This window comes from Cupressus sempervirens, chromosome 8, assembly GCF_028749045.1.
Source record: "Cupressus sempervirens isolate cs-2001-9-10 chromosome 8, ASM2874904v1, whole genome shotgun sequence".
Classification (NCBI taxonomy): Eukaryota; Viridiplantae; Streptophyta; class Pinopsida; order Cupressales; family Cupressaceae; genus Cupressus; species Cupressus sempervirens.
In genome coordinates this window covers 399,157,512-399,184,493 of record NC_143125.1, presented here as the reverse complement: position 1 = coordinate 399,184,493, position 26,982 = coordinate 399,157,512, and the positions used below count along the sequence as shown (strand labels likewise).

Genomic DNA, 26,982 nt, shown 5'->3' with positions numbered 1-26,982 from the left:
TTAGTTAACCCAAACTTCAACATTGGATTTGAATTGTTCGAACTACATTCTACATCAGTACGCTTGTTATTTCAATCAATGGAAGAAAAACGCCTTTCTACACTCAGTGACGATATAGACACTACATATTCAGTAATTACATCATTTAATCTTTTTATGATAGGTTTTTTTTCCTCCCGAGATTGCAGACGTACATACATCACGCAAAATAACCCAAGCGCCTTATATTCTATTATGAATAACCTTCAATCCTCTCTTTTTAGCTTTATGTTGTGAAATTTTAAAAAATTAGGTGCAAAATCGCCACCAGACAGAGATCTAGATCATCATAGACATTAATCCAAATTTCTGAACAAAGCACATGCCTGATACAGTACAGTTTAACAACCAATGCCAATGCCTGCTATTATACAGGCCAGTGCCAAATTGTTCGTAGCTTTCTGTAAAGTGCAAGGAAAAACATGCAAACCTCATAAAGAGGAGATTAATTTCTCGATGAAATCAACTGCCACTCTAATATAACCTGCACCACGCCAAACTGATTTAGATTAGTGCATGGATTTTGTAAGTTGAGAAGAGAATTAATGATCGATAGCAAGTGGGACAGAAAATATCAAGCCTGCAAAGACCATGTACCAGAATACTAATTAAGCAAAGACCGTACAGCAGCAATAGCATCGCCCTTGTGCTCTCTGAGTTTCATTTCTGCTACCTTCTTGTCCAACTGGACCCACACAAGTCAGAGATTAATTGATATATTTCTAGTGTTGAACAAATTTACTAAAATAAATTCCATAAAACTCCATACTACGATAGAAAATTCCTCGTAAATTTAAAGTCAACAATCGAACCTCGAGTTCATTTGCAATTATGTCCACATCAGCTGCATTAATCTTAACTGCTGCCAATTCTTTCTCTCTGAAAGAACAATACCATTTTGCTAATTTCAACTTTGAGTTGACAAAATTTTCAAAATTCATTTCATAACACCACCCTAATTCCTTATCAATTCAAGGGACAAAACAAAATGTAACTGAAACCCAACTTTATTACACAGCCAATTTCATTTCAAATTTCCTTTAACAGTAAAAGAAACTTGCAAGAACTTTTGGATTAGCAGGACGGAAAATGATTGTCAAAACTCAGTAGCTAGTTTGGACTGAACTGGCTGAACAACAGAGAGGAAAAAAACAGCATTAAAATGACGTTACCCCACAAGAATACAGAATAGATGTACTTACAACAAATATTTATATGCTTTCTAAATCATACATCACCATTAAGTTAGAAAATTTCATTCAACCTAACTTCTCTCCTCTTAAACTGAAACATTACCATTATTACCATGTCAGGTCAACTTGTGGCCATTAATAGAAGATTATTGTATCTAGAACTGTGAAAAGTGTAAGATCCCTAAATATCATGAGTGTATTAAACCCTATAATTTTTTTGTCATAGCTTCCCTGGGATTATTTTCCAATATCTTATACTCTGGCTGTGGGAAGGCCTTTTTGAAGCCTTAATTTGTTCCACGGTCCTTGATAGAAATACAATTCCCAGAAGTTCCTACATTATTTTGTATAGATGTAGAAGATTTTGACAAAGAGCAGGACAACAATAAAAGTTTCAGAACGTTTCTTAAGACAAATTTTCCTGATCTAGCAGTCCCTAGATGATTTCATCTTGGGAATGGGGGGGTTTCTCTGGATTTCAAAAGTGCATATACTGACCTCAGTAAGGCTATCAATGTATTTACTTCTGGGTTCCAAAAAATTAAAGAGCAATGTTGTACAAAATTCTTAAATTTCATTGGTTATCAAATCTCCTAGGAACTTCACAAGATTATTGTATCTAGAACTGTGAAAAGTGTAAAATCCCTAAATATCATGAGTGTATTAAACCCTATAATTTATTTTCCATAGCTTCCCTGGGATAATTTTCCAATATCTTATACTCTAAAGGCTGTGGGAAGGCCTTTTTGAAGCCTTAATTTGTTCCACAGTCCTTAATAGAAACACAATTCCCAAAAGTTCCTACATAATTTTGTATAGATGTAGAAGATTTTGACAAAGAGCAGGACAACAATAAAAGTTTCAGAACATTTCTTAAGACAAATTTTCCTGATCTTGTAGTCCCTAGATGATTTCATCTTGGGGATGGGGGTATCTCTGTGCTAAAGTATGTAGCTTTGGTCAGAGAATATCTGTGATCAATGATATATACATATGTATATGTATATATATTCCAGTATGATTACATACTGATACACACACACACACACATAATCCAATTGAATAGTATTCTGCATATGACCACTGCATCTAAACCGATGTTCATATATATATTTTCATCTGAGATCGTATCTCAGTAATGATTGAGATATATTCTGATCCCTATTTGTTTAGATCATTATTGATCTACATAATTATCATTATCGGGCTGTGATTGAAAAGAGTTCATTATGGTCAATGATACAAATTTAGACTTTTGTTATATCTAACTAAACTCAGAATGGGTATGATAGTAAAACACCGAACAGGTGTGACAGTGAATGGTCATGTGCCCATTCACTCTCACCCCCTTCCTTGATATATATACTTGATCTGCCAGATCTTGTCAGGGATCGAAATCTATTAATGCAAGCATATCCGAAGGAAATAAGCATCACAATTTTAAGAACATCTCTGTTATATTACTGTAGAGTAATATGTATATTCTGAAGTAAATCAGATCCATTGCCATTAGAGTTTGAACCTGCAAATAAAATCGTGCATCCATCAGCATTATTCTGAAATCTGATAGAAACTTTACATGGTATCAGAGCCAGGTTAAGGAAAGATCTTATTAAGTTTAAGAGATCGGATTTTCAGATTGAGTTGCAGTCTCTTACTATTCTTCAAAAATGACAAACATGTTAAGATTTGAACACCATCTTACAAGTTCTGACAACTTTGAATCTTGGAAACTTCGAATCTTGGAAACTTCAAATAATGATGCTATTAAAAGAGAACAAATTAGAATCCTTTGTAAAAGAAGAAAAGGAAGAACCAAAAGATGATCCAGAGAAAACTTTATGGATTGAGAATAATGAGAAAGCCATGAAAATAATAGTGGATGCTGTTCGAGATCATATAGTACCTATTGTGGCAAAACATGTAACAGCATATCACATGTTTCAAGCCCTTGAAAACGCACTTACAGTAAATAACACTGGCAGAAAACTTGCTCTTAAAAGACAAATGAATAATATTAGCATGAATAAAGGAGAATCAATAAATGCCTTCTTCATGAGAATCACTGAATTGAGAGATCAATTATCTTCGGTCAGTTATGAGATTGACAATCAAGAGTTATCCCTAATAGCATTAGGAGGGCTACCAAATTCTTGGGAGTCATTTGTACAAGGTATAAGTGCAAGATCTAAACTTCCAAAATTAGATTGATTAAGATCCGATTGTCTTCAAGAGAGTTGAGACTAATGACTAAAGGAAAACAAAAGACTATAGATGAAGACATTCATGTTCTTAACACCAACTCTCATAAGAAGGGTAAGAAGAAGAACTCCAAAAGGAAAAGAAACTTTCATGGAAAAGGACCTTCAAAATATAAGAAAGACCTATCTAAAATTCAATGTTTCAAACGTGATCAATATGGACATTATGCATCATTTGAAAAAACTGATAAATCAATCGAAGGTCAAGATTCTGAGAAGTATGCCTTCTACTCAGCGGTTGTTAATGTTTGTGGCCTTTACGGAAAAGATCAACAATAAATAATTAAATATGCAAAAGTAAGCCAAGAGTGGCTACATATTTAATTGCAATATAATAATAATAATATGAAATATATTATTTTATTATATGATCAATCAATTAAGTGGGAAAGCTTGATTGGCCCCATTTGAAGTGTCATGTCTTTTGGAAGATGCACCTCTTCATCTCGTGTGTGTGTGTGTGTGTGTGTGTGTGTGTGTGTGTGTGTTGGGTGGTGAATAAGGAACACACCAAAAACATAATTTGCAAGCAATTATTCACCACGGTTGCACTATACCTCCTCTGCCCTAAAAATCTGAAATCTTAACAGCCTTGTCTAGTCAAATATCAACCAAGTCCAACACTTGGATAGTTGACAGTGGATCTTCAAGACACATCATTGGATATCAAGATAATCTATAGAGCATGCAAATAGAAATAGATGAAGAAGTTACAATTGGGGATGATTCTGCACATTCCGTAAGAGGAATTGGGATCTGCATCATCAAATTAAAATCAGTAAAATCTATTCAGCTTTCTGGAGTTCTATATGTACCAGCTATTAAAAGGAACTTAATATCTATATCAGCACTTGAAGATGATAGTTATAGAGTTACATTCATGGAAGGTAAAGTACTAGCATGGGCAAAGAATTCAACTATAAAGAAGGTTCAAACGATAGGAGTAAGACAAGGACTACTATATGAGCTTTGCACTAAGAAAAACCATGCACATGTTCATGAGACCTCAGATTCAAATGAAATCTGGCATCAAAGATTAGGTCATATCAACTTTCGTGCCCTAACATCTATGGGGAAGTTGGTAACTAGAATGCCCAAATTAAGTCAAATTCAAAATGAATCTTGCAAAGGTTGTGCCTTGGGGAAAAACACAAAAAAATCATTTCCTCATAGTTTGAGCAAAACTAAAGATGTGTTAGAAATAGTACACTATGACGTATGTGGACCCATGCCAACACCATCCTTAGGAGATTTTTTGTACTATGTGATATTTGTTGATGACTTTTTGAGGAAGACATGGATATACTACCTTACGTGCAAAGAATCTAAAGAGATTCTTTCTAAATTTAAAGAATTCAAAACTATCACTGAAAACTCCTCAGTAAAGAAAATTAAAATTCTAAGGATAGATAATGGGAAAGAATGCACTTCTGAAATATTTAAAGAATTCTTCAAACTTGCTGGGATTAGGAGGGAGTTTACAATTCCCTACAACCAACAACAGAATGGAGTTGCTGAAAGGAAATATAGAACTATTGTAAAAGCTGCTAGGGCTATAATATATGATCAAAACTTGAGCATGTAATTTTGGGCTAAAGCATCTAATACAGTAGTCTATATTGAAAACAGATGTCCTCACTCACATCTAGACAACAAAACACCTGAAGAAGCCTTTTCAGGTATGAAACCTGACATTGGTCATTTGAGGATATTTGGATGTCCCGTGTATGTTCATGTACCTAAGGAGAAAAGTACAAAATTAGAACCTATTGGAAGGAAAGGAATCCTTATTGGTTTTAGTGAAACAACAAAGGGTTACAGAATCTACATACCTGGACAAAACAAATAGAACTTAGTAGAGATGTTATCTTTAAAGAAGACATTGCTTTCAAAAGAGCCAAAATTTCTGATGAAATAGATATGGATGATTCACCCTGTTCCCTAAAAGAGGTTCCTATTCCTAAGAGAGAGGGAACGAGGGATAGGGAGAGAGGCGAGGCAATTAGGGGGGAGGAGAGAGAGACGCTAAAGGATAACAAGAGGGAGAAGGAAACAAGAGGAGGGGAGAGCAAGAGAGGGAAGAACCAAACCCTAAGAGGGAACAAGAGAGAATGAGGGGCTAGTAGACAAACAAGAGAGAAGAAAGGGGATGTAGTAGGAGGGGCTAGGTAGAAGGGTCAAGATTTGAAGAATGTCTCAAGCAAGACAACAAAAGATGCCAAGAATTACTTAAGGTCCATCCATCATCTATGTTAAGGTTAGAGGTGTTATTACTGATTTTGATGGCCTCCATGAGCTTCCTTTTGAAGAACTTGAGTGTTCTCCAAGAAGAGGTGGTGCTTGGTAGAAGAGGAATGCTCAGCCAAAGGGCTGACTTAAGAATGTGTTCATGCTTGATATCTGTCAGATGCTCCTTGATCCTAGTGTTGAAGAAGCGATATGTTTCACCAATGTAAGGAGCACCACATGAACACACGACTTTATAGACGCTAGACTCCAAGCGGATATCCCTGGAGTCTTTGAGAGGGGAAATGCAATGCTTTAAGGTGAACAATGGCTTGAAGGCCACTTTGACACCTTTTTTTATCAAAATCTTACAGATCTTGTGGAAGATGCCAGTCACATAAGGTAGGGAGATGAATGAGCCAACATCTAGAAGAGAAGGCGAGGGTGTGGAGGAAGAAAGAAGGAAAGATCTAGCTTGGCTGAAGGCTCTAGAGATTTGCTTATTAGAATAGCCATTACACTTGAAAACCTAATAAAGATAGGAGAGCTCAAGATCTAAATTATCTTCATCACACATTCGATAGGTTCTCAAAGCAAGGGTTTTGAGGATACCCATTTTTTGGCTAGGGTGGTGGTGAGATGAAGCATAAGATAAAGGAACGTGTGTGTGGCTTTGCCCAAAATCCCACGACCTAGAGAGCCATCAAGATTTTTGTGGATCGTGATATCAAGGAAAGGCAAACAATTATCAAATTCAATCTCTTTGGTAAAGGAGACGCAAGGAGCAACACTATTAAGGAGGGCATGAACTTCTTCGAGGCTAACACAACCATGAGGCTAGTACACATTGGTATCATCCATATAACACTTCCACCACTTGGGCTTAAGAGGGAAAGAGCACAATGTGATTTCCTCAGATTGCTCCATGTATGACTTCGCAATAAGGGGGGAGAGGGGTGAACAAGTTGATGGCATCAAGGAAAGGCAAGCAGTTATATTCAATCTCTTTGCTAAAGGAGATGCAAGGAGCAACACTATTAAGTGGGCATGAAATTCTCCGAGGCTGACACGACCATGAGGCCAACAGACATTGGTATCATCCACAGAAGGTAGATAGATGACCGGGCCAATGTCATCTCAAATGATATAATACCCTAATGCAAATACGCTCATGCAAATAAGTATATACATTATATATTATGTATGTTTGATTTTTTAGATTTTTCTTCTTTTATTTATTTATTTAATTAATTTGTGATTATTTGAATATAGTTTTATATATACACACACACATGCACAAATATTTTTGTATACTATTTTAAATGCTTTTATTTATTTATATTTATTTGCTGTATGCATATTATATATATATATTTTTTATTTATTTATTTCTATGTATTTATTTATACTATTTTTATTTATTCGTTTATATTTTGTATTTTTTGATATTTTGTTATGCATATATACTATTTATATATATATATATATATTTTTTTTGATATTTTGTTTATATATACACATATTTTACTTATTTTCAATTTGTCTTATGCATTTTTTACGTATATTTGTATTTATATCTTTGTTTTAGTTTTTCCTTTTCTATCCCATTTGCTTTCCAACCTTGTGGGTTATTTATTTTAAATTTACTTACTTTTTTGCTCTTGCTGGTCTTGTCATCCTTAATTTTTGTGTCTGCTTCCTCTCTCTTCCCTTCTCCTCTGTTATTCCTTCACCTGTCTGCAATCTTCATTTTCATATGTGCCCTTGCTCTCTTGCATCCTGATGATGGATCATGTAGTATGGTCCGAAACGTTGGTGCTAAAAATATTCACACAATCGATCCTAGAAAAAACAATTACAAGTTCTAGTTTGTTTTCTTTGTTGAAGTCTTCTGGTTTTTGTGGAAACAGGGGAAAGATGAGGTTTTCCAAGACAAGATGAGGAGGCTTAGTGAGTTTAGCCATAAACTCACCCATTATATAATTATGATGCAGGTCTCAACTGTGTGGGAGATTCCTAAGAGTAGAATTGATGTAGGAGCATCCTAGGGCACTCAGAAATCTTGTATGCCGAGGCTTCAAGCTCACATTTGTGGAGTTATGGTTCGCGTGGTTGGGGTCGTGTTCCTGACATATTGGGTAACCTTGTCCTAAGTGCACATAGAGTTTGGAGTTATTGTCTTGGAGTAGAGTCGTTTTGGCAACTATTGGTCGTGTGTTCCTGATCTATTGGCAGACTTTTGAAGATTGTATTCGCGAGCTTCAATCCAAGGGTGTTGGCATGTGCACTCATGGATTTGGATAGTTGGATGGAACATGGACTTATGCCTAAAGGCATGTATTCTTATGTGGCCTTTTGATTTAGTTATGCTCTAAAAACTTGGGGCTTGTTTTAAGTATTTAATTATTTAATGTTTGTTGCCAAGCTGACTTGTGGCTTGAGGGTGTATTTAATGTGAGTGCTTATTTAATGTCTATTATGCTAGGTCGACTTGTGGCTTGGTTTAGCATAAGTAGAGGGTCTTGTGGAGTCTAGAGTCATTATTCATTCAGCATGGAGAAGAAGAGCAGCTGAGAGGAGTAATGTTTAGCGGAGCTAGTAGCTAAGTGTGGGCTTGGGAAATAAAAAGGTTACTTGGTGGCCTACGAGCACAAGGTTAGATTCTTCTTGGAGTTTCTAACAAATCGTGGGTTTGGGCTAGCTAGTGGTCAGATCTTACGAGGTCTTGAAGAATTACTATTGTAATTGCTTGTGTATTTGGTCGTAACCCAAAAGGCCTTACAGCCGAGCATCTTGAATGAAAATCTTATGAATCTAATCTGCAATTGGTGTTATTTTGGATCTAAATCTTTGTGTTATTGTTTATATTCTGCTGTGTGGTTAATTGCTGGGGGTTAGGACATCTCTTCTGGGGATTCTCCTGCCTTGTACTGTGTCAAGAATCATGATACTGGTACAAGGAGCGCTTATTATATACAAATTTGACTTTCGATCTGCTCATTATTTCACAGGGATATGCTGGACCAATAGGAAGTTGATGCTCTGAACTAGGTAATGAAAGACAAAGGTATTTCTAAGGAATATATCAAAGCCATGAGCAAAACTCCTAAAGCTCCGGATGTCCTAAGGTGGGATACCACCATTATTGATCTTGCAACTGATCCCCCCTGGGGATATTTAACACTGATGCAGCCAAGTGTATTATTGGGTCATGGGATACATGATGACCTCTAGTCTCCTCCTGTCTTTTTTATGTTTATAAATTCTCGTAGTTACTTTTTGCTTTGCTGTAGTCTATGATATAGAGACTGCTGGTTAAGTTGTAATACATTTGATGATCTACTTTCAGTGATATTGTTCGATAAATTAACCAGTGACTGATAGAGTGTAAAGGATGTAATCTTCTTGAACTATCTTTAATATATTAAAAATAGAAAAATAAAAAATCCTTGATTAAACAAAAAAAGATCCTTCAAGGATGGCACTTAGAAGCTAAGAAAGGACAGGTCTTCTGCAAATATTGCCGCATTGAGTTTCAAGGAGGCAGCATTAATCACCTCAAATACTGCCTCACCCACATACCTATATGTGACATCACACTATCAAAAAAAAGCTGACCCAAAGCTTAGAGTTTTCAAGTAAGGCCCAGACAGCAAGGCAAAACAAACATATAGCTGCCAATTTTGTTCCTCCCCCAATTTCTAGATTTTATTCTATTGAGCCTAGATTTCATCATTCAAAATGATTTGATACGAAATACACATTCAAAATTTCCCCACTTAAAATTCATAATTGTTTTCTTTAATTACGAAAAATTTCACCAGGTCTGCATCTGATTCAAAGACTAAATTGAAAAGAAAATTTCCAATAATATATCAAGCCAAGTCTCACCTCTATTGAAGAGAGTTCATAATGTCACAGTTAAGAAAAGCTATAACCTGGAACAAGTCAGGGACCATCAGGAACCATAGTGACAAGAACAAACTGTATCAAATTTATGCTTCATACCTCTAAAATGCAATGACTTTGAATTCATCTTAAAGATATAACTCACTTCTATAATAAGCAGCTAATATGCACCTATTAAATTGTACTGTGTATCCCTTGGTTGTGGCCTCTTAAATTGAACAATATACATCATTACATACCCATTCAAGCAAGGAATAGACAAATGATATCTCTTACTGTACTACAAATTTATATGTTTACCTTATCCAACAAAATATAAATCTAGTGATCTCTTATGTAGCAATCAATAATAAAAGCACAGTTACCAATCTGACCAGACAGGCACTAATTTGATCAAATCCAAAATTCTAAGTTCAGTTTCAAAAAATATATAGATTATAAAAATTAAATGTAAAACTGTGCCACACATGTTTGCCCTGCCCCTGTGCATCCAGTCTAGATGTGTACTGGTTTGGATGCATCATCTGCATGTGTGTGGATGCGTCCAGGCTATGCTTCCTGGACTGTATATTTGTATACTGTATATTTCTTTAATGTTTTTGTATATTTGGCATTGATCAATAATGAAGTATCATACTATCAAATGATTTAGTTATACAAACCTGTAAATATATATATATATATATATATATATATATATATATATATATATATATATATATATATATATATTTTTTTTTTTCTTGTATATAAACAATAATACATATATATACACATATCCAAACACATCCAAACCCCCAAAAAAACATCCCATGCATCTACATACCAGGTTCTTGTAACTGCACCTGAACCAGTAACTAAGGGAATCCCCAGCCCTCAAACCCCCAGATCCATCCCTTGGGGCATTTCAGGGATGGCAGGACATTAGAGGATGTCTACTAGCCGTACCCCCAACTGAGAAAATGCAGAATGTCCCAGAACACATCCCTAAAATTGGAAGCAGCAGGAAACAAATAAGGGAAGCCAGCCTATCCCTCAATAGCCAAGCGTCCCTTGTGAAAATGAATAATTTTTAGTGTTTAAAAAGAAAATTGTCATCACATTAAAACAAGTCTCTAAAATGTATCATAACAGAGCAATAAATATATCATGACAGCAGCGACACCAACACTTGTAGTATAATAGCAAAAAATATATCATGATTCAAAATTCATAGTTAATGGTAGAATTTATATAAAAGCAACAATTTGCATTTCTGATTTTATTGTTCAAAAGAATCTCAGACTTCAAGAAATTTGATATGGGACTGTCAGTTGCAAAAGAGATTAGAGGTGCATTTGCTATGGTCTTGTACTGTGTGGAATTATGTCTAATAACGTGTGGTATTCTATGAGAAGTACAAACAAATATTTTCTTTTATAATGTGGTTGTCATGCAGGCTTCTGCAGACATCATTAAACATCATAATTGTCATGTTATAATGCTTCTAATAAATTGCTGTTTGTTAACTTGTAGAAATCTCTCTCTCTGTCTCTCTCTCTCTCACACACACACACACACACAGAGTCTGTCTATATATGTATATAGTCATCCCCAAATATGACCCTTGGACTGCTGTCACCAAAACACAACCCCACCATGCCGCCATCTCCATCCAGGGTAGGTCATAAGTGGAAACAGAGATTAACCAAAATCCAAAAACTAAATTTCCCCCTAAAATAAGCCAAATATTTGTTTTCTCAGAGTTCCAACTTCCAAATATATATTATATTGTCGTTCCAATACCAACCCTTTTGTATCTGATACGTATTACGAGAAAAGGTCACACATATGACAAAAAGCACCTTATGTAATTTATATTTTTCAGCCAATTTTTTCTTCAACGGTAGGTACCTTGAAAACACTCAGCTCAGAACTGCACACAATTCTGTGTTATAAGTTATAAATTTATAATTTACCTCATCCTCATTGCATTTCGATCTGCCTCTGCTGCTGCTGCTATTGATGCCATTGCCTGCATCAAATTCAAGTTATTAATATCTTCTGCATTGTAATCCAATGTACATTCTTCTAAAACAGCCAAAATATTTTCATTATAAAATTATCTTAAGAGTCAATATATCTACTTCTAAATTATAAGTGTTTTGTTGTTAAAGGAACATATCATCCCAAAACTAGTAAGAATGATAAAGAGATGCAAATGACAGTTAAATAAGCCAGGATCATACTAATTGACTGCAAAGCATATGTAGCAATCATATGTATGATTACAGAGAAGATTGACTGGCAGGTTAAAAAAAGGCATTGTTGCACAAAAATGTATGACTACTTTCTACTGATATGTCCTTCAAATGATGCAAAAAAGAAACCCAAACATCAAGGAGGCCTGTGAGAGATATTAAGAAACCATCTTACAAAACATGCATTTCAGGATAGCAGAAGAAAAGAATAAGGTGTGTAATCACCAATTGCAAAGCACCCTACCTCAGAAAAAATAATTCATAAAGCGACACGTAGAACTTCCACAACTCCCTTTTTAGCTAGTAAAGCGTAGAAGAAAGAAAACAATAGTGAAGAGAACTTCTTCCTTTCACAAGAGAAGTGAATTAAACATCATTATAGTTTAAAAGCATACATATAGTGTCCTTCCCCGAACTTATAATTCCTTTTTAGCAAGTAAGCATAGGAGGACGAAATAATGGTGAAAAGAACTTCTTCCTTTCATAAGATAAGTGAATTAAACATCATTATACTTAAAAAGCATATATATAGCGTCCTAGATCCTTCTATGCCTGTGATGTCTGCTATTATCAAAACTTTAAACTCTGTAAACTTCCATTCTTGAAATGTTATGTTATTCATTAGATACGTGATAAATTTATATACAAACTGGGAGGTTCTTGTGCCTTTATTATAAAAATCCATTTCAGTAGATAGCCAAAGATTCTAAAGACATAATCCATGAGCACGAATTTTATGACTGGTCCACCCCCGCCTGTAAAACAAGTCGCAATCTGCAGCAATCAATTAAGACAAACAAATACTCCAGATAAATTAACAGTGGTCTCCACATCCATACCTCAAAGACCTAGAGCATTCAAGCTTTTAATTAGTTAAATAGATCAGGCCTGTAACCCCACAAGTATGAAATCAACTACTGAACTCCAAAGCAGCAATATGTAAAGTTTTGACAGAGTCTACAGAATATAATGAAGAAAAGGAGACTTGCTCAAAATGACTAGGTTTCTGGGGAAAAACTCCAATATTTAACTTCAATGTGTTGGTGAGAAGTTGATTTTGAGCAGACGATGCATGTAACTTGCTTCCACATTCCAAGACAAGATGGGTTATTGAATTATTGATTTTTACCACGCTTGTTGAAAAGAAAACTCTAAGCATAACCTTGTCAATTCGATATGAGAAAAATTCATCTTTTGATGTACAGGGATTCTTGAAGGTATTCACAACAGCAACCACAAGCATGTCCCTTTCCAGAAGAATTCTAGGCTGGCCATTCTAATGAAGCCAAAGTCCAAAGAAAAAAAAACAAGATGACCTTAGAAAAAAATTGAGACCTTCAATTTGAAGAAGACTTCCTGAGGAAGTCACTTATGTTGGTGTTGTTGTGAGTTTTGTGACCACTCTAATGTGCAGAAAAAATATACTATCCTCTCCTCTCTTGAACAAGGAAACTTCAAATGCTAAACAGTTTAGCAAATGTGTGATCAAATAAAGCAACCCCAGGGGCTTACAATGTGTACATGGCACTTTATGTTGGATATAACTCAATTTATACGATGTGATATTGCTGATGATCAATTTCATGAGTCTACAACTTTCTTCAAAAGCAAATAATTTTGCAATATAGGCTCTTCAACTAATCCTAACAAAGATTTTGAAATAAAGTGCAATACGGATTGAGTTTAGAGATCCAAACTACCTCTACCCATGTAAGAGACTATTGATAACTTAGTGAAACAAAACCAATCCTTGCTTCATCAAATCAGACTACACTAAGGATGACACAATCTTCTAAGGGGTGTGTGAATGAATTTCAAATTACTTCCACACATCAACAACAGTAGATATGTGAATTGATGCATATAAAAAAATTCAAGTTGAATGTTGAGATGAATTGAAATTAACCATGCATTGCAATTTGCATTCAAATAATTACAAATGGTATGAACATAAGAGTTTTAACCATCAATCAGCAACAATTGCTTCCATTCAATACTCAAACAAATTCCAACTAAGCTAGAAATGGAAAACCATGCTAACACCCAAAATAATACAAGTCTTCGCCAAGATTCAATGAGTGCAATTATTCTGGTGGTATTTTGGCAACAATTTCACAAAAGTCTCCCCTACAAATGAAATGAGCAGGCCTTTACATAGGGCTCTCAATTACAACCAATGGCTTAGATTGATTCAAGATCAATGACCAAGACAATTCAAAGTAACCCTACTTAGGGTTTTCTATAACTACCACCTACAATCATTAAATGCTAGTCAATGAAAAATAGAGCATCCTCTATGGGCAAATAGGAAAATTCCTCACCACATTGGATCATAACAAATTTTCTTCTGTAAGCAGGTTCCCCTTATCCTCTTCCTCGAAGGCAAATTAAATGCATCTAGACATGTTGATGATGTAGAATCATTTGATTGATTGAAAATGGGTGTATGCTACAGCTTATTGCTTGTCTTGAAATCTTCCTTTGCATTTCAAATAATATCAAACATAACAAAAAGTTGAAAATTTAATTTTTTTAAATCATTTTTCCAATAGGATTCTGTTCAAATCCTAAAAAGTGGTGGGTCCCATTTTGGGCACTATAAGCTTACATGAGCCTCTCTAAACTTCATATTTTTTCTCACATTTGGATTTCAACTTGTTTGCTACAGCTGAGAGAGAAGAGTGAAAAAGAGTGCAAATAGTAATTGGAGGAGTTCAAGAGAAGTGATTGCTAGTGAAAAAGAATCAAGAAGAAGAAGAGCAAGATTCTACATCTTGCTTGAAGAGATTCATCAAGCACAAGGTAGGCTCTTCTGAAATTTTTTGTTTTATTTTCTAATTTTTATTTCTGGAACTAAAAGTAAACTTTAAATTTCAAGCTCTTTGAAATGTTGAATGCATTTTTGTTTCTTTTTCATTGTTTCTTGTTGAAAGCATTTTCATTTTTATTATTTGAAATTTCTTGTGTTCTCAATTTTGTAACTTCTTGTTTTTTGTTATTTGGATTTCTAAATTAGGGCCTAGGCTGAAACTAGTTTCTTAATAAATTTTTTTTTAATTTTTAAAAATACTATTTACGTTGAAAATTCTCATTTTGTGAAATGCAGTGTCAAAATGAAATATCCCAAACGGATATTTGCTCTGCTGCTGCTATAATGTTTAATTATATAAATTATATTTTCTTGTAGATTTTCTTTGATCTTGGAGAGCTAGACAGAAGTTGTAGAAGAATGTTGTTTCTTTTTGCATTTTTCAGAATATAGGTATTACAATGGATAAATAACAGTAACTGATAAAATAGAAGTGATAGATATCATAAGCAGCAATACATACTAATCTAAAAATAATTCTAAAACCGTACCAGCAGAGTCTGATTTGTTTCAGAATAGTACCAATACAAATGTACTTCAAACAAGGTTGATGCCAGTTGAAGATGTGAACCAGCTACAACCAAACAAGTTTAAATGATAAAGCCCAAACTGTTGCAATAAAACAACTCCAGTCTGCTGCAAATAAACACCCTGGAATTCCTCATGTGAGTTGCTGCAAGGAAACGCCAGGCTGAACCAAAGTGGCCGTCTTCCCTAAAAATCCACTGCCTGCAAAGTGTGACTGCAATACTAAAAATCGATCCCCTGCCTTGATCAAACTGCATGCATAAGAACCTTCAAATCTGATCTTGTTGAGGGCTACGTCCCAACAAATCTGCTCTCAACATTCGGGTTTGTGTACTAGGTGAGGAATGCTCTTCCAAAGCAATGGTGTCCAAAACAAGTTGACAAAATGATAAAAGATACTCACCTTTAGGTTGCCTTCTCCTTAAATCCCCTCTCCAAGACAATTCAAACCCTAAAAGAACACTAAAGTGGATTTCATTTGAACTTTATAATATAACATTATTTTCCCAATAAAGGTGTCCAAACAGAAAGAATTCATTATTTTATTAATAACAAATAGCTCCAAGTATTAACTAAGTCCCAATAAGTGATAATCAAATAGTAGAGACTGAGCTCTTTCCAACGAGCTATCACACATAGGCAAATTGATCCAAATGGAGCTATAAAACTCCTTATTACTCCAAAATGGCTAAACACTTAGCCTTATTAAAATTATTAAAATGCTAACTTAGGAGAATATTTAAATATATTAAAATATTCCCCAAGTAGCCAAGAAACAACCCAAACACCTTTAAAACATGAAATTGAATTTGTCACCTGCCTATGACTGGTGTAGGACAATCTGGGCCAATTGGCAATTTCACCTTCAAATCTAGGGATACTCCTAAAAACAGGGAACACACCCAAATCTTTTGAAATTGAGACCAAGGGGTAATCTCATAGAACCTCAACTTTGGAAAACGTTACCACCTCCTAAAAGGTAGGAATCTCCTCCTACAATCAAGGAACTACCTCTTAAAATCAAGGAAATGCTCTCAATTGATTTACTACTGCCTGTAATACCAAATCCAGATGCTGAAAACCCTGACTAAGTCCTTGATCACCACTGCCAACCTACAAGACTCCATAATAGGCTAACTCTCATGTCACTGCTAGACAAAGCTACAGAGGGAACATGACACAAAATGGCCTCTCTATTAAAGTATGAACCTGAGCATGAGGGCATGAGGCAAGTGACCATGGGACTGATCCAGAAGCCCAATTTAGCTATATTGCTAGTGGGTCTGCTTCTACAGATTGCCCCTCTCAGATTTTGAGAGATTTTGTTGGGTGTCCATATGATTAGAAGTCTCCTCTCAAACAATTTGCAATAAGAGTAACAACCCCAACACCAACAAGTGGTGGCACAAGAAAGTGGAAATGCAATTTTTGTGTTACAAAATGGTTTGGAAGCATCACTATAGATAATGCACATTTACTCTTTTCGACAGGATATGGTGTAAGGGCATGTAAAATTTCTATGAATGCTAAAAATGAGAAGTATAGAATTGAGATAAGAAAGCTTTGAGGTAGTCTTGATGATAGTGCAATTCTAGTGCCTACTACTTTGTCTACTAGGCAATAGATTCAGGCAATACAACAGTCATAGTGGCGGCAAGATACTTCTACTTGTGTCATGCATCTAAGAGCAAGAACAATGTTAGAGTCTACTTCAAGACCTTTACCCCTTCAGAGTTCAACAAGGGAGAGCAACAACAAGGGGAAGAAACGCATGGCAAGGACTTCATGTAGCTTTGTAGTTGATTTGTTTAATGTGCACATGAAGGACCAAATAGAGGATTTCATTGGCCGGTTCTTCTTTGCCAATGACATATCATTGCATGAAGCTTGATCTCATTAATATAAGGAGGTGATGTTCATGGTGGCAAAGGGGGGGGGGGGGGGGAGAGGTCCACCATTTTGCCACTAGGGGAGCACAATTTGAGGACCATGATCTTGAATAACCAATATAGCAAGCTTAATGTTTTAATAGAGCACATGAAGGCGTACAAAATAGAGTCTAGATGCAACATAGTTATGGATGGTCGGATAGACATTAGCCATCGTCCACTCATTAACATCAGGCTACATGCACAAAGGACCCATACTTTTTTAGGGTAGATGATTATCCAGGGCATCGCAACGATGTTAATTTTCAATTTCACATCCTTAGGGAGGCAATTGAGGATGTTGGGCCACAAAACATGGTCTAAGTAATGACATATGCAACACATGTGCGCAAAGCTGCAAGAAAGCTTGTTAAGGCAGATTATAGACATATTTGGTGGACTCCATGTTGTGTGCATACCATGAACAATACACTCAAGGACATTGTAATATCTCAACCAGATATTTTTTCCCAAATTTTCTCCAAATGTAATTAATAAATTAAAACAATAGATATGCATGCAATTCATTCCAATTTATCTAGCTGAAATATGATTTCTCAAAAATGAATATAACAATCAACTCTTCAGCAAAATAATAATCATATCCAATCGTAAACACAAAATTAACAGTCTGATTGGATAATAAGAGATAAAGTTTCAAGCACAAGTGAGAGACCTGATATGATGTCTCCCACGGACAACAGGTTTCCATTCACTATCTTCCAACTCAAGGGTTTCCGTCTTCAAACTGGCTCAAGTTGAACTTCAAGGTCTTCAATAGAAGAAATTAGAAATCAAAACATATCCAAACATGTCGAAATGAAACTAGCTTTCCTTTTTTAATGGCCATGGTGACTCTTTAATTCTCCTTTTTGTCTTTCATCTTCTTCCTCTTTGTTGCCTATTTCCCTTTTTTAGATTAAATGCCTTACTAATTTGCGTCAACTCTTAATAAGTCACTTTTATTCATAATTACACCGCCCTGGGGGACAAGGGGACGTCAGAACAAGGGGACAAATTATCGAGTAGAGGGGACAATGGGGGGAGGACAGTGGGGTATTGGGGGGGTGTATACTATATACTATACATGTGGTACTTAAAATGCTAGCTACAAAAAGATGCATAACAACATAAGACACAAAAATGTAAATTGTAAAATAGTAAATTAGAATCACTAAATACTTGAACATTGAACATTGAACAATAAAATTTTGCATAGTCGAAGGAGAAAATGGAAGAGTTTTATTTAGTATTATATAATAGATATCAAAAGCATGAGTATCTAATCATAAAGATGACTACATTGAGTAGCATGATACCAAAACAAGTACAACCTACAAGAAATGGACCCCACGTACCCCTAGGGCAAGAATAGAACCCATAAAACAAATAAAAATGTTCTAAAAAAATACACTTTATCTATCTAATGTGATAGATCCCTAAGCGGACTTTTGGGCATCCCCCTGTCCTCACATAGCATGTTGAGATGTCTACACATCTCTAACAAAACCGTAGTGATTTGGTGGCATCGCCTAGGATGTCGGAACGTCATACCCAAGTCCATCCATAGTATGTCCCAATTCTCAAGACGCTAGGGAATTTTCTTTTTGTTCTTTTTTTGGCTTGTGTAGGGACATGTTCCCAAGGTACACTACTTTAAATATTTTTTATGAATTTGGCTTGTAATTTTCTAATGTCCCAAAAAGGGGATATTATAATCCTCCCTCCTTGAGATTGCTTGTCCTCAAGCAATCATGAACCTTTAAATCAATAACAAGATCCCATGTCAACCTACAAGTTGCTCTATAGCTAATTTTGGAGTCTCGGTATTCAGGGCATGCCATACTGTAAAACCAAATTTTAGGATGCCACTCATCCATCCATAAGATCTCTGAATCCCAAGTCAGTCTGGAAAACATAGCTTCACCTTTCTACTAGATTACTTTGAAGATAACAATACTATGCCTCAAGTTGTGAACTCACTCATTATGATCTATGAAAAGCAAAGCACCTATCATGTCAGCACCTAGATCCCAAAATAGTCCATCAATCTAATCATGGGAGTAGAAATAGATGTGTATCATTCTACCATCTTCTTGTAACAACCATCTAAATGAGTGATCCACCCAACATATGCCAAACACACCTCTAATATGCACAAGAATCATCCCAATAGGCCACCAAATGTCACTGCTATAATTTGCTAGTATTTAGGATGATGTTGAAGGTGTGTTACCATTCCAATGTATAAGGAAGAAATCCATCTAATGTGCAATATCTAACACATAGTCATGTCTCTGCAAATGTTCATGCGACTCAATACCTACTATAGGCCAAGCCAAACCTCAAAATGCAATTGTAGACCAGATAGTGTAGCTACTAATAACATTAGTATGGATGAGGATAAAACCACCAACCAATAGATAAGTTGGGATTAGTTGGCCTCATTATGTATCAAAGACAACTCTAGACTTTTTGATTCACCACAAGAGTCATCAATCAAACCAACCTCTTCAGCAAGGAAATGAGCATCATCACATGATATTTCAGAACTAATATCACTTAGTTTGTCCTCATCCTCATGTAGATAGATTGTTACCTCATGATATTGTGAAGGCATATGATTGTTGTAGTAAATATCAGAATTCTTGTAGTTTCTTTTTGTCATGCCTTCATCCCTGATTTTCACAACTTCTTATAACCTTGAAAGACTCGTGATCATCTCAGTCTCTTGGCTGAAACTACCTTGGAATCTGCCCATGGATTATACTAGATCAACTCTAATTTCACTGCTGCATAACAGAGCATCATTGATTCATGGTTCATCAAAACTCTTGAGTTTGACTTCTTGCTGGTCCTTTTGATCTTCTTTAGCATATTGTGTCTGATTTGAATAGGGAAAAGTGGAGATGCTATGCTCACTTTCATTTTTACAAATGGCATTGATTCCTTCAACAATTTGTATGAACTCTTTGATTTTGAATTAAGACCATTTTCCTTTTGAGTGACTGCCATAGAAATCTGACTTTCAGCCTTGTACAATGAGTAATGTGTCATACTCAATTGAAGACAATTAATCTACCTTCTCTTTGTCATCTGCAAACTTGATGGCCATATTGTAAGGAACTTGCAAAAAAAAATCACTGTTTCTGCATGACCCATAATAAATCTGAAATAAATAATCACTAAAAATCCACATGCAAGAGAATAGACAACATACCCACAAAATGTGACACAAGATATATCCTGGGAAACCCTCATTGAGGAAAAAACCCAACCTCCAAAAGATCCATCACCGTGTATTATTCAGCAAAAATACCATTACAATACAACCATAGAAGCCTTCAAAGCCATAGCCACAACCAAGCAATCTATGTGAACAAGCATGAATCCACACATCCCATGCCATGCTTCTAACCTTCACTAATACTACCTTGGCTGATCTACCTCGCCTCTTCTTACTATGTATTACTTTTTCTTGCATCAACAACTACCCTTGTGGTTGCATTTATAGCAGCAAGCTCCCACAAAACCAGCAAGTGGTATTTTACAAAAACCATGTGCTACCAAACCCCCACTGACCCACAATTTAATACTAGGCAATTAATTTATTTTTCCCCAATATTACATTTTTACATCATATATTATCACAATGTGTCAATACTAGTCCTTAAAAATATTCCGTTGAAATCTTTACATATTGCACATCCAAGGTGCTCCTAGGAGCAACATTACATAATAAAATAAAATAATACAATATAAACAATATTATGCAAGGTGTTGGAGTTTAATCAAATGGGAATCTGTATGTAGACTACAATATGCAGGAGGGCTTGGGCTTTGATCTTTATCCCTGGTTTGTCAGGCCTTGGCTACTAAGTTGTATTGGAGATGGTGTATATCTCAAGAGCATGATTGGGCCAAGGTTCTTTCCCATAAGTACCTTCCTAGCGTTACTGGTCCAAAAGTGCCTCGCTCTGATCTAGTTGGTAAGGGCTATTATATTTAGGACACTCCAAAAAAGGGATCTAACTCATTAGGGAGGGCCTATTTTGGATCTGCAATGGGGGAATTGAGGCGTTGCTTTGGGTGGACTCTTGGGATGGTCATCCTCCTATCATCTCTAAGTATCTACAACTCCAAGATCTTTGCAACACCTTCACAAAGGTTGGTTGGAGAAAAGTGGAAGATTTTAGAACTACCAGGCGTATAGGCCAGCTCGAGGTGTCTTGCTGGAAGGACCCTCTACAGTGGTCCCCCGATGGCTCAGAAGAGGATCAAGCCACGTTAAACAATATCTTAAGAAACAGGTCTCGTAGCTCCCTTAATAGGCAAGATGTGTTGGTTTGGTCATAACCCAAAAGGTAAATTCACTGTTGTTGATGGTTATGCTAAGTTGGATAGACAAGTGAATGGTGAGATTATTGTCCCCTAGCGGAAGAAGGTATGGAGTAGTTTCTCATGGCCCAAGTGTATTTTTTCCTTTTGCTTGGTGGTTCAGAGACGTGTCTTACTTGGGATAATCTTTGTAAGAGGGTATTTCATGGCCCATTTGTTTGCTCTTTCTGTTGGAAGAGTGAGGAATGCAGCTCTCACTTGTTCTTTTCGTGCCCTTCCTCTAGGAAGATCTAGCAAAGATGGTCGGAGGTCTAGCAACAAGCTTGTCCCTGTGCCTCCTCCCTTATTGAGTTTTGGGAGAGTCAAGGGCGACCTTCAGTAAGGACTTCTTTTCTTTAAGTGTCTTGGTCTATTGGGCCTTCCCATATTATTTGGAACCTTTGGCTTGAGAGGGACAAGTGGATTTTTTATGCTTCCCAACTTGGCAACCTTCAAATATGGCAGAGGGTCGCTCACAAGCTTCAAGAGACTATCATTGCAAAATGTGATTTGTCAAAAAATGTGTCTCCTGGCAAATTAATCTTTGTCCGAAACTTGCAGCTGATTCATATTGATGAGGCGAGGACTAGAAGTAGTAGATCTTGTCAAGCAAAGAAGCGTGTTAATAAAATGGGAAGGTGGATGCCTCCCCTTGCAGGGATTCTCAAAGTTAATACTGATGTTTCTTCTTGGGGCAATCCTAGTCATGTTGGTATTGGTGTGATAGGGAGAAACGAGAATAGCCATGCTATTTTCTTATTCTCTACTTATAAGGATCGTCATTCCAATGACTTGATGGAGGCCCTTTCTATTAAGGAAGTTATTGATTGTAGATGTTCCTTACGATGGAAGAGAGTTATGGTGGAATTTGACTCTCAAATTTTGGTGGATATGTTGAACACTCATAAATTTGTTGGTGCCAGTTGGATTTTAGCCTCAGAGGTTAAACAGATTGTTCAATTATGTGAGGCTCTGGAGTTCTTCTCTTTCCATCATAATCCTACGGAGTGGAATGGAGTTGTTGATTGAATGGCAAAGTGGACGTCCAAAAACATTGGAGAATGCAACATTAAGGGGAGGGATGAGCTCCCTCCTTATTATATTGCAATCTTAGATAATCTCTTGTTTATTGATAACAATATGTAATTGATTGGCTTAGGCCTGTTTTGAATAAAAATTTATCCCTTTTTTCAAAAAAATAAAAAATCATGCAATGTGTGCAACACACATAATCTCAACGCATATCTCTATCTTTAAGCAATTTCAAATAATCTGATTTCGTCTTTATCAACGCTCTTTTAGTTGTGTGAAGGTATGCACAATTATTTAGTATTTACTCTTACTATCACTTTTTCCTTTTCCTCAACTTGTATTTCCCACATGGTTTCCTTAATGTTTTATGGGTATTGTCAAAATGCACCAAGGCTGCAACAACCATGTCATTATGTTGGAGCCACATTGTTGGATTCTTATCTTCTTCAATGCCGATCTGAACTTCTTGGGCTGACTCTTCTTCCTTGTTTCCACACGTGATCAAGTGCCCAAGTATGCTAGCAAGTGAAACAAAGCTGCTATTTCCTCATTTGTTTCTTGTTCATTTCGGAGATCCCTGTATGCCCATTGATATTAGCTTACTTTCACTCGTGTTCCTAGAATATTTCAATTTTACGCTCAATCTATTCCTATGTGAGCAGGTGAAATCCCATGTTTCCCTCTCCAAATTGCCAACAAATTTGATTGTAATTGCTTACATATGTCATCATCCTCATCTAAGTTTAAGGACATGATAGTGCACATGCAAGACTTCACATTGTCAAGATGATAATTCCTAAATTCCCTTAAGAAACATTGAAACATTAAAGAATCATTCCTTCACAATTGAGATCTAACATGATAATGAAAATTCTGGCTTTTCCATTAGTTCCAAGATCTAGGTCCACTTACCAAAGAAAGGGCTTTTGGCATCATGAAATCTACATATGCTGTCCACATTTAGTTGTAGAATCTTCTTCAAGATGCTACCATTATGACGTGCAATAGGAGTTGTTATTCTAATGATTTCACTAAGACAAGAAGAAACCATTAGTCTCACACCTTCACAAGGATGCTCCATTAACCTATGCTGCAAAACAGCAACCATTGAGGGCTGCAAAGCCCAATTCAGTAACCTCCAATCAGACTGGTCCACTTTGGATAAATATGAATCTAATTCTTCCAACCTTGAAAGAACACCATCCATAATTTTCATAGACTCCAATTACAATCCAATGATATACTATAAGTCTTGTAGCTGATTACCATTGAGCATATCATTAAATTCCCTTGAGAAAACTATGCTTTCAGTTTTCATATTGTTTTAATTATGTTTTGTTTCCACCAAATCTGATGCACTGACGATTACACATGATTCCACAGAAAATTTCTGCACTTACACGGCTCTACTTTGTCTTCTTTATCTCATAGGAAAATTGTCAAACAGTCTGCATACAATCTCTTCAGTTGCTGCTTCTCCAGCATTTACTCAATGCAGATTTCCTAAGTGCTCAGACTTCCATATGTTAATGTTTTACCCTTGGTGCCTCATATAATAACAGGGCAATGAGTCTTCTCGAACTACACTGTTTAAGAGGGACTCCTACACAATAGATGTTGAGACTCATATTGCTGCTATTTGCTAGTGAAGAATGACAATGGAAACCAGTGGTGTACCTCCAAGTTGTTTTTCTTGTTCCAGCTTGTCTATTTGTCAAGAAAATGCTTAATAACTTCTGACCTGCACATATTGTGGGTTGAAGTCTTACAAATGCCCTCAGATGGATCAAGAAGAACGTCTCATATTTCCAGCAATGAAACAAATCAATCTTTCAGTCCCAAGTGTCTCATTCCTTGAAAATCTGACCCTAAAGATGGCTGACTACTAGTTTATTAGTTCTACAATGTCCAACCGTATGGCTCAAAAGGCTCACTTGACTTCTAAGACTATGATAGCAGGGATGTGAATGGACATGGCAAGGCCCGACTGTTCTAGCTCCCACTAATTTCCTGATTATGTTGGCTGCATTTGCACTCATTGTATGAGCTGTGTGCTTGTGTAAACAATCAATGATAAGTGCCAAAGCTTCCAACATCAAGCATTCAAATAAGCATTTTGCACATGGTCGCTTAAGCATTGAATGCTAAATGGTACGTATTGAGCTTTTTAACCAAAATAGCATAAATAAATAACAGATATACATACACAATCAACACCAAAGATACCCTAGGAAAACCCTCCTGCTCGAGGAAAAAATCCAGCGACACTAAAAATACTTCTTTATTAATTATAAGGACTAAATCTCAAAACAAAGCTCACAACTTTTCAGCCTTCACCAGACTATAAACATTTCATTGTGTCCTCTAACTACAATATAGAACCATTAACAACATCAAGAAAAACAATCCTCAAATAACCCTGCTTCAGTATACTTAGAACAAAATATTGAGACAATTTAAATCAAATAATAGAATTTGATATAAGACTGTGAAAACAATAAACTTTTGAGAATATAATCCAACTACAGAAAGATTTAGAGAGATAGACACTACTGTGGCTCAGAGCATTCTTACAGTCACCAGCATCAACAACTATATCCACTGAACTCATCATGCTCTCTAATAAGGGAACATGGATAGGTGATGTAGATACAAGTATCCCACTAGGTATCCCACTCCATGCTAGATGCCAGAGGTGTCTACCACTTGGGGCTAAGAGGGTGAGTGTCCACTCTTGGGCTTAGTGTGAAGATTGCTTCAAGCCAATACCATTATGCTTTGTCATTCAGATGCTATTCTAATTGGACCTATCAAATGAAATATGATAATTATGTGTATTTTTATTTATATGCGTGATAACTAATCCTAATGGAGATATTTGAGATACACACACACACATGTATAGATATATATACACATATATAGTTATGTACATATTAAATACACACACACACACACACATATATATACACACACATACACACAAACATATATATTTATACAAATGTGTGTAATGGGACTTAAATCAGGGTTTCTCTTGTAAAGAGGCATTTTTAAAATGGTAAATCTATGCCTCTAACTATCCTACATTTCCTATTGGAATGGAATTTGTGATTTTATGACGACATTTGGAGAGGGGAGAATAAATGGTGTATATGCATCCTGCCTATCCATAGGTCTTGAAAAATGATGGTATCCATATCCATGTCTATGGCCATGCAACTTTGACAAACAGCACAAGCTAGTCCACAATAAAGTAAATCAATAAGAAAAACAAATCAACCATAAAATGAATTAATCAAGTACCATAAATTGGTCACCTAAAAGCATAATTCAAAGATACCATGTGTGAAATAGTTATAAGTTAATTGCTAATCAATAGATCAGTTTACTCAATCTAATCATGAGGTCAAGAGTTGAAGTGTCAATGAGTGGATTACTTTACTTAATCTAAATAAATTAAAAGTGACTTAATTGAATAGAACTGGCACCTAACCATACCATCAATCAAGGATTGATAATGTAGTGATGGCACTTGTGTGCTTCAAGATAAAGTGTACACACGTCAATCTTAGCTACCTAGATGAGGAAAATTAAGTATTCCTAATATTTTTAGTTAAATTATTTAACAGGTGACATAGATAAGCCAAAGTAAAATTTCCCTCAAATTTTGGTGTCAAATTTAGGTTTAAGCAATTTAAGTTGTCCAAAATAAGGTGTAAACATTTGAAGCCATTCGACATACCATATAAAATTTTATGCAAACTTAACCCTAACCGTTACAATGTCTCTCCCCTAGTGCTCCGCATAGCAAAATAGGGGAAGAACAACTATTTGGATCAGTGGAAGTATTTATACTTCAATGACTTTTTGCTGAGTGCTTAAGTATTTGTACTTAACCCCGCTCCAGTTTATACTTAACTGACTTTTTTCTGAGTGTTTTCTTCTTATTGTCGGTATTGCGATATGTGATAATGTAAGGTAAGTTAGTCTAAGGTTTAACGATAAATTGGGGAGCACTAATAAGTAGATGAAAGAGGCAAACAAATTTGGTGCAGAAAGCTGTTTGTGGTGACAAAATACCTGGTGGACTCGAATGGAATCGAGCTGGCGATCTTCGACATGGTCAGTGAGAGAATCGAGAGCTTTGCTCTGCTGCATTAAATCTTTGGAGTCCGCCACAACGCCCACTCCCTCTCCCTCCTCCGCCGCAGTTGCTCCTGCCATTTTCCCCGACTCCGTTCCCCGTCTATTGCTTGCTCACGATTCTGTGATGCCACTTTAATCGTGTTTGCAGGCGTTTTCTGGCTGCAGAGGAATCTAGGTTTTTTTTTCCATTAATCTTCTAATTGCAAATCTCAATCTCTCTCTCCCAAGGTT

General features: G+C 36.0%; 1 protein-coding gene across 1 annotated transcript; it reads right to left on the bottom strand.

Annotated features, from left to right (window-relative positions):
- On the bottom strand, positions 1-26,982 carry LOC149542966 (DNA-binding enhancer protein-like protein). Its single transcript, XM_089797896.1, has 5 exons — positions 26,686-26,982; positions 11,587-11,642; positions 852-918; positions 637-724; positions 1-523 (listed from the first exon to the last, which is right to left on the bottom strand). The coding sequence occupies exons 1-4, from the start codon at positions 26,827-26,829 to the stop codon at positions 644-646; spliced, it is 348 nt and encodes a 115-aa protein (XP_089654022.1). The 5' UTR covers positions 26,830-26,982; the 3' UTR covers positions 1-523; positions 637-643.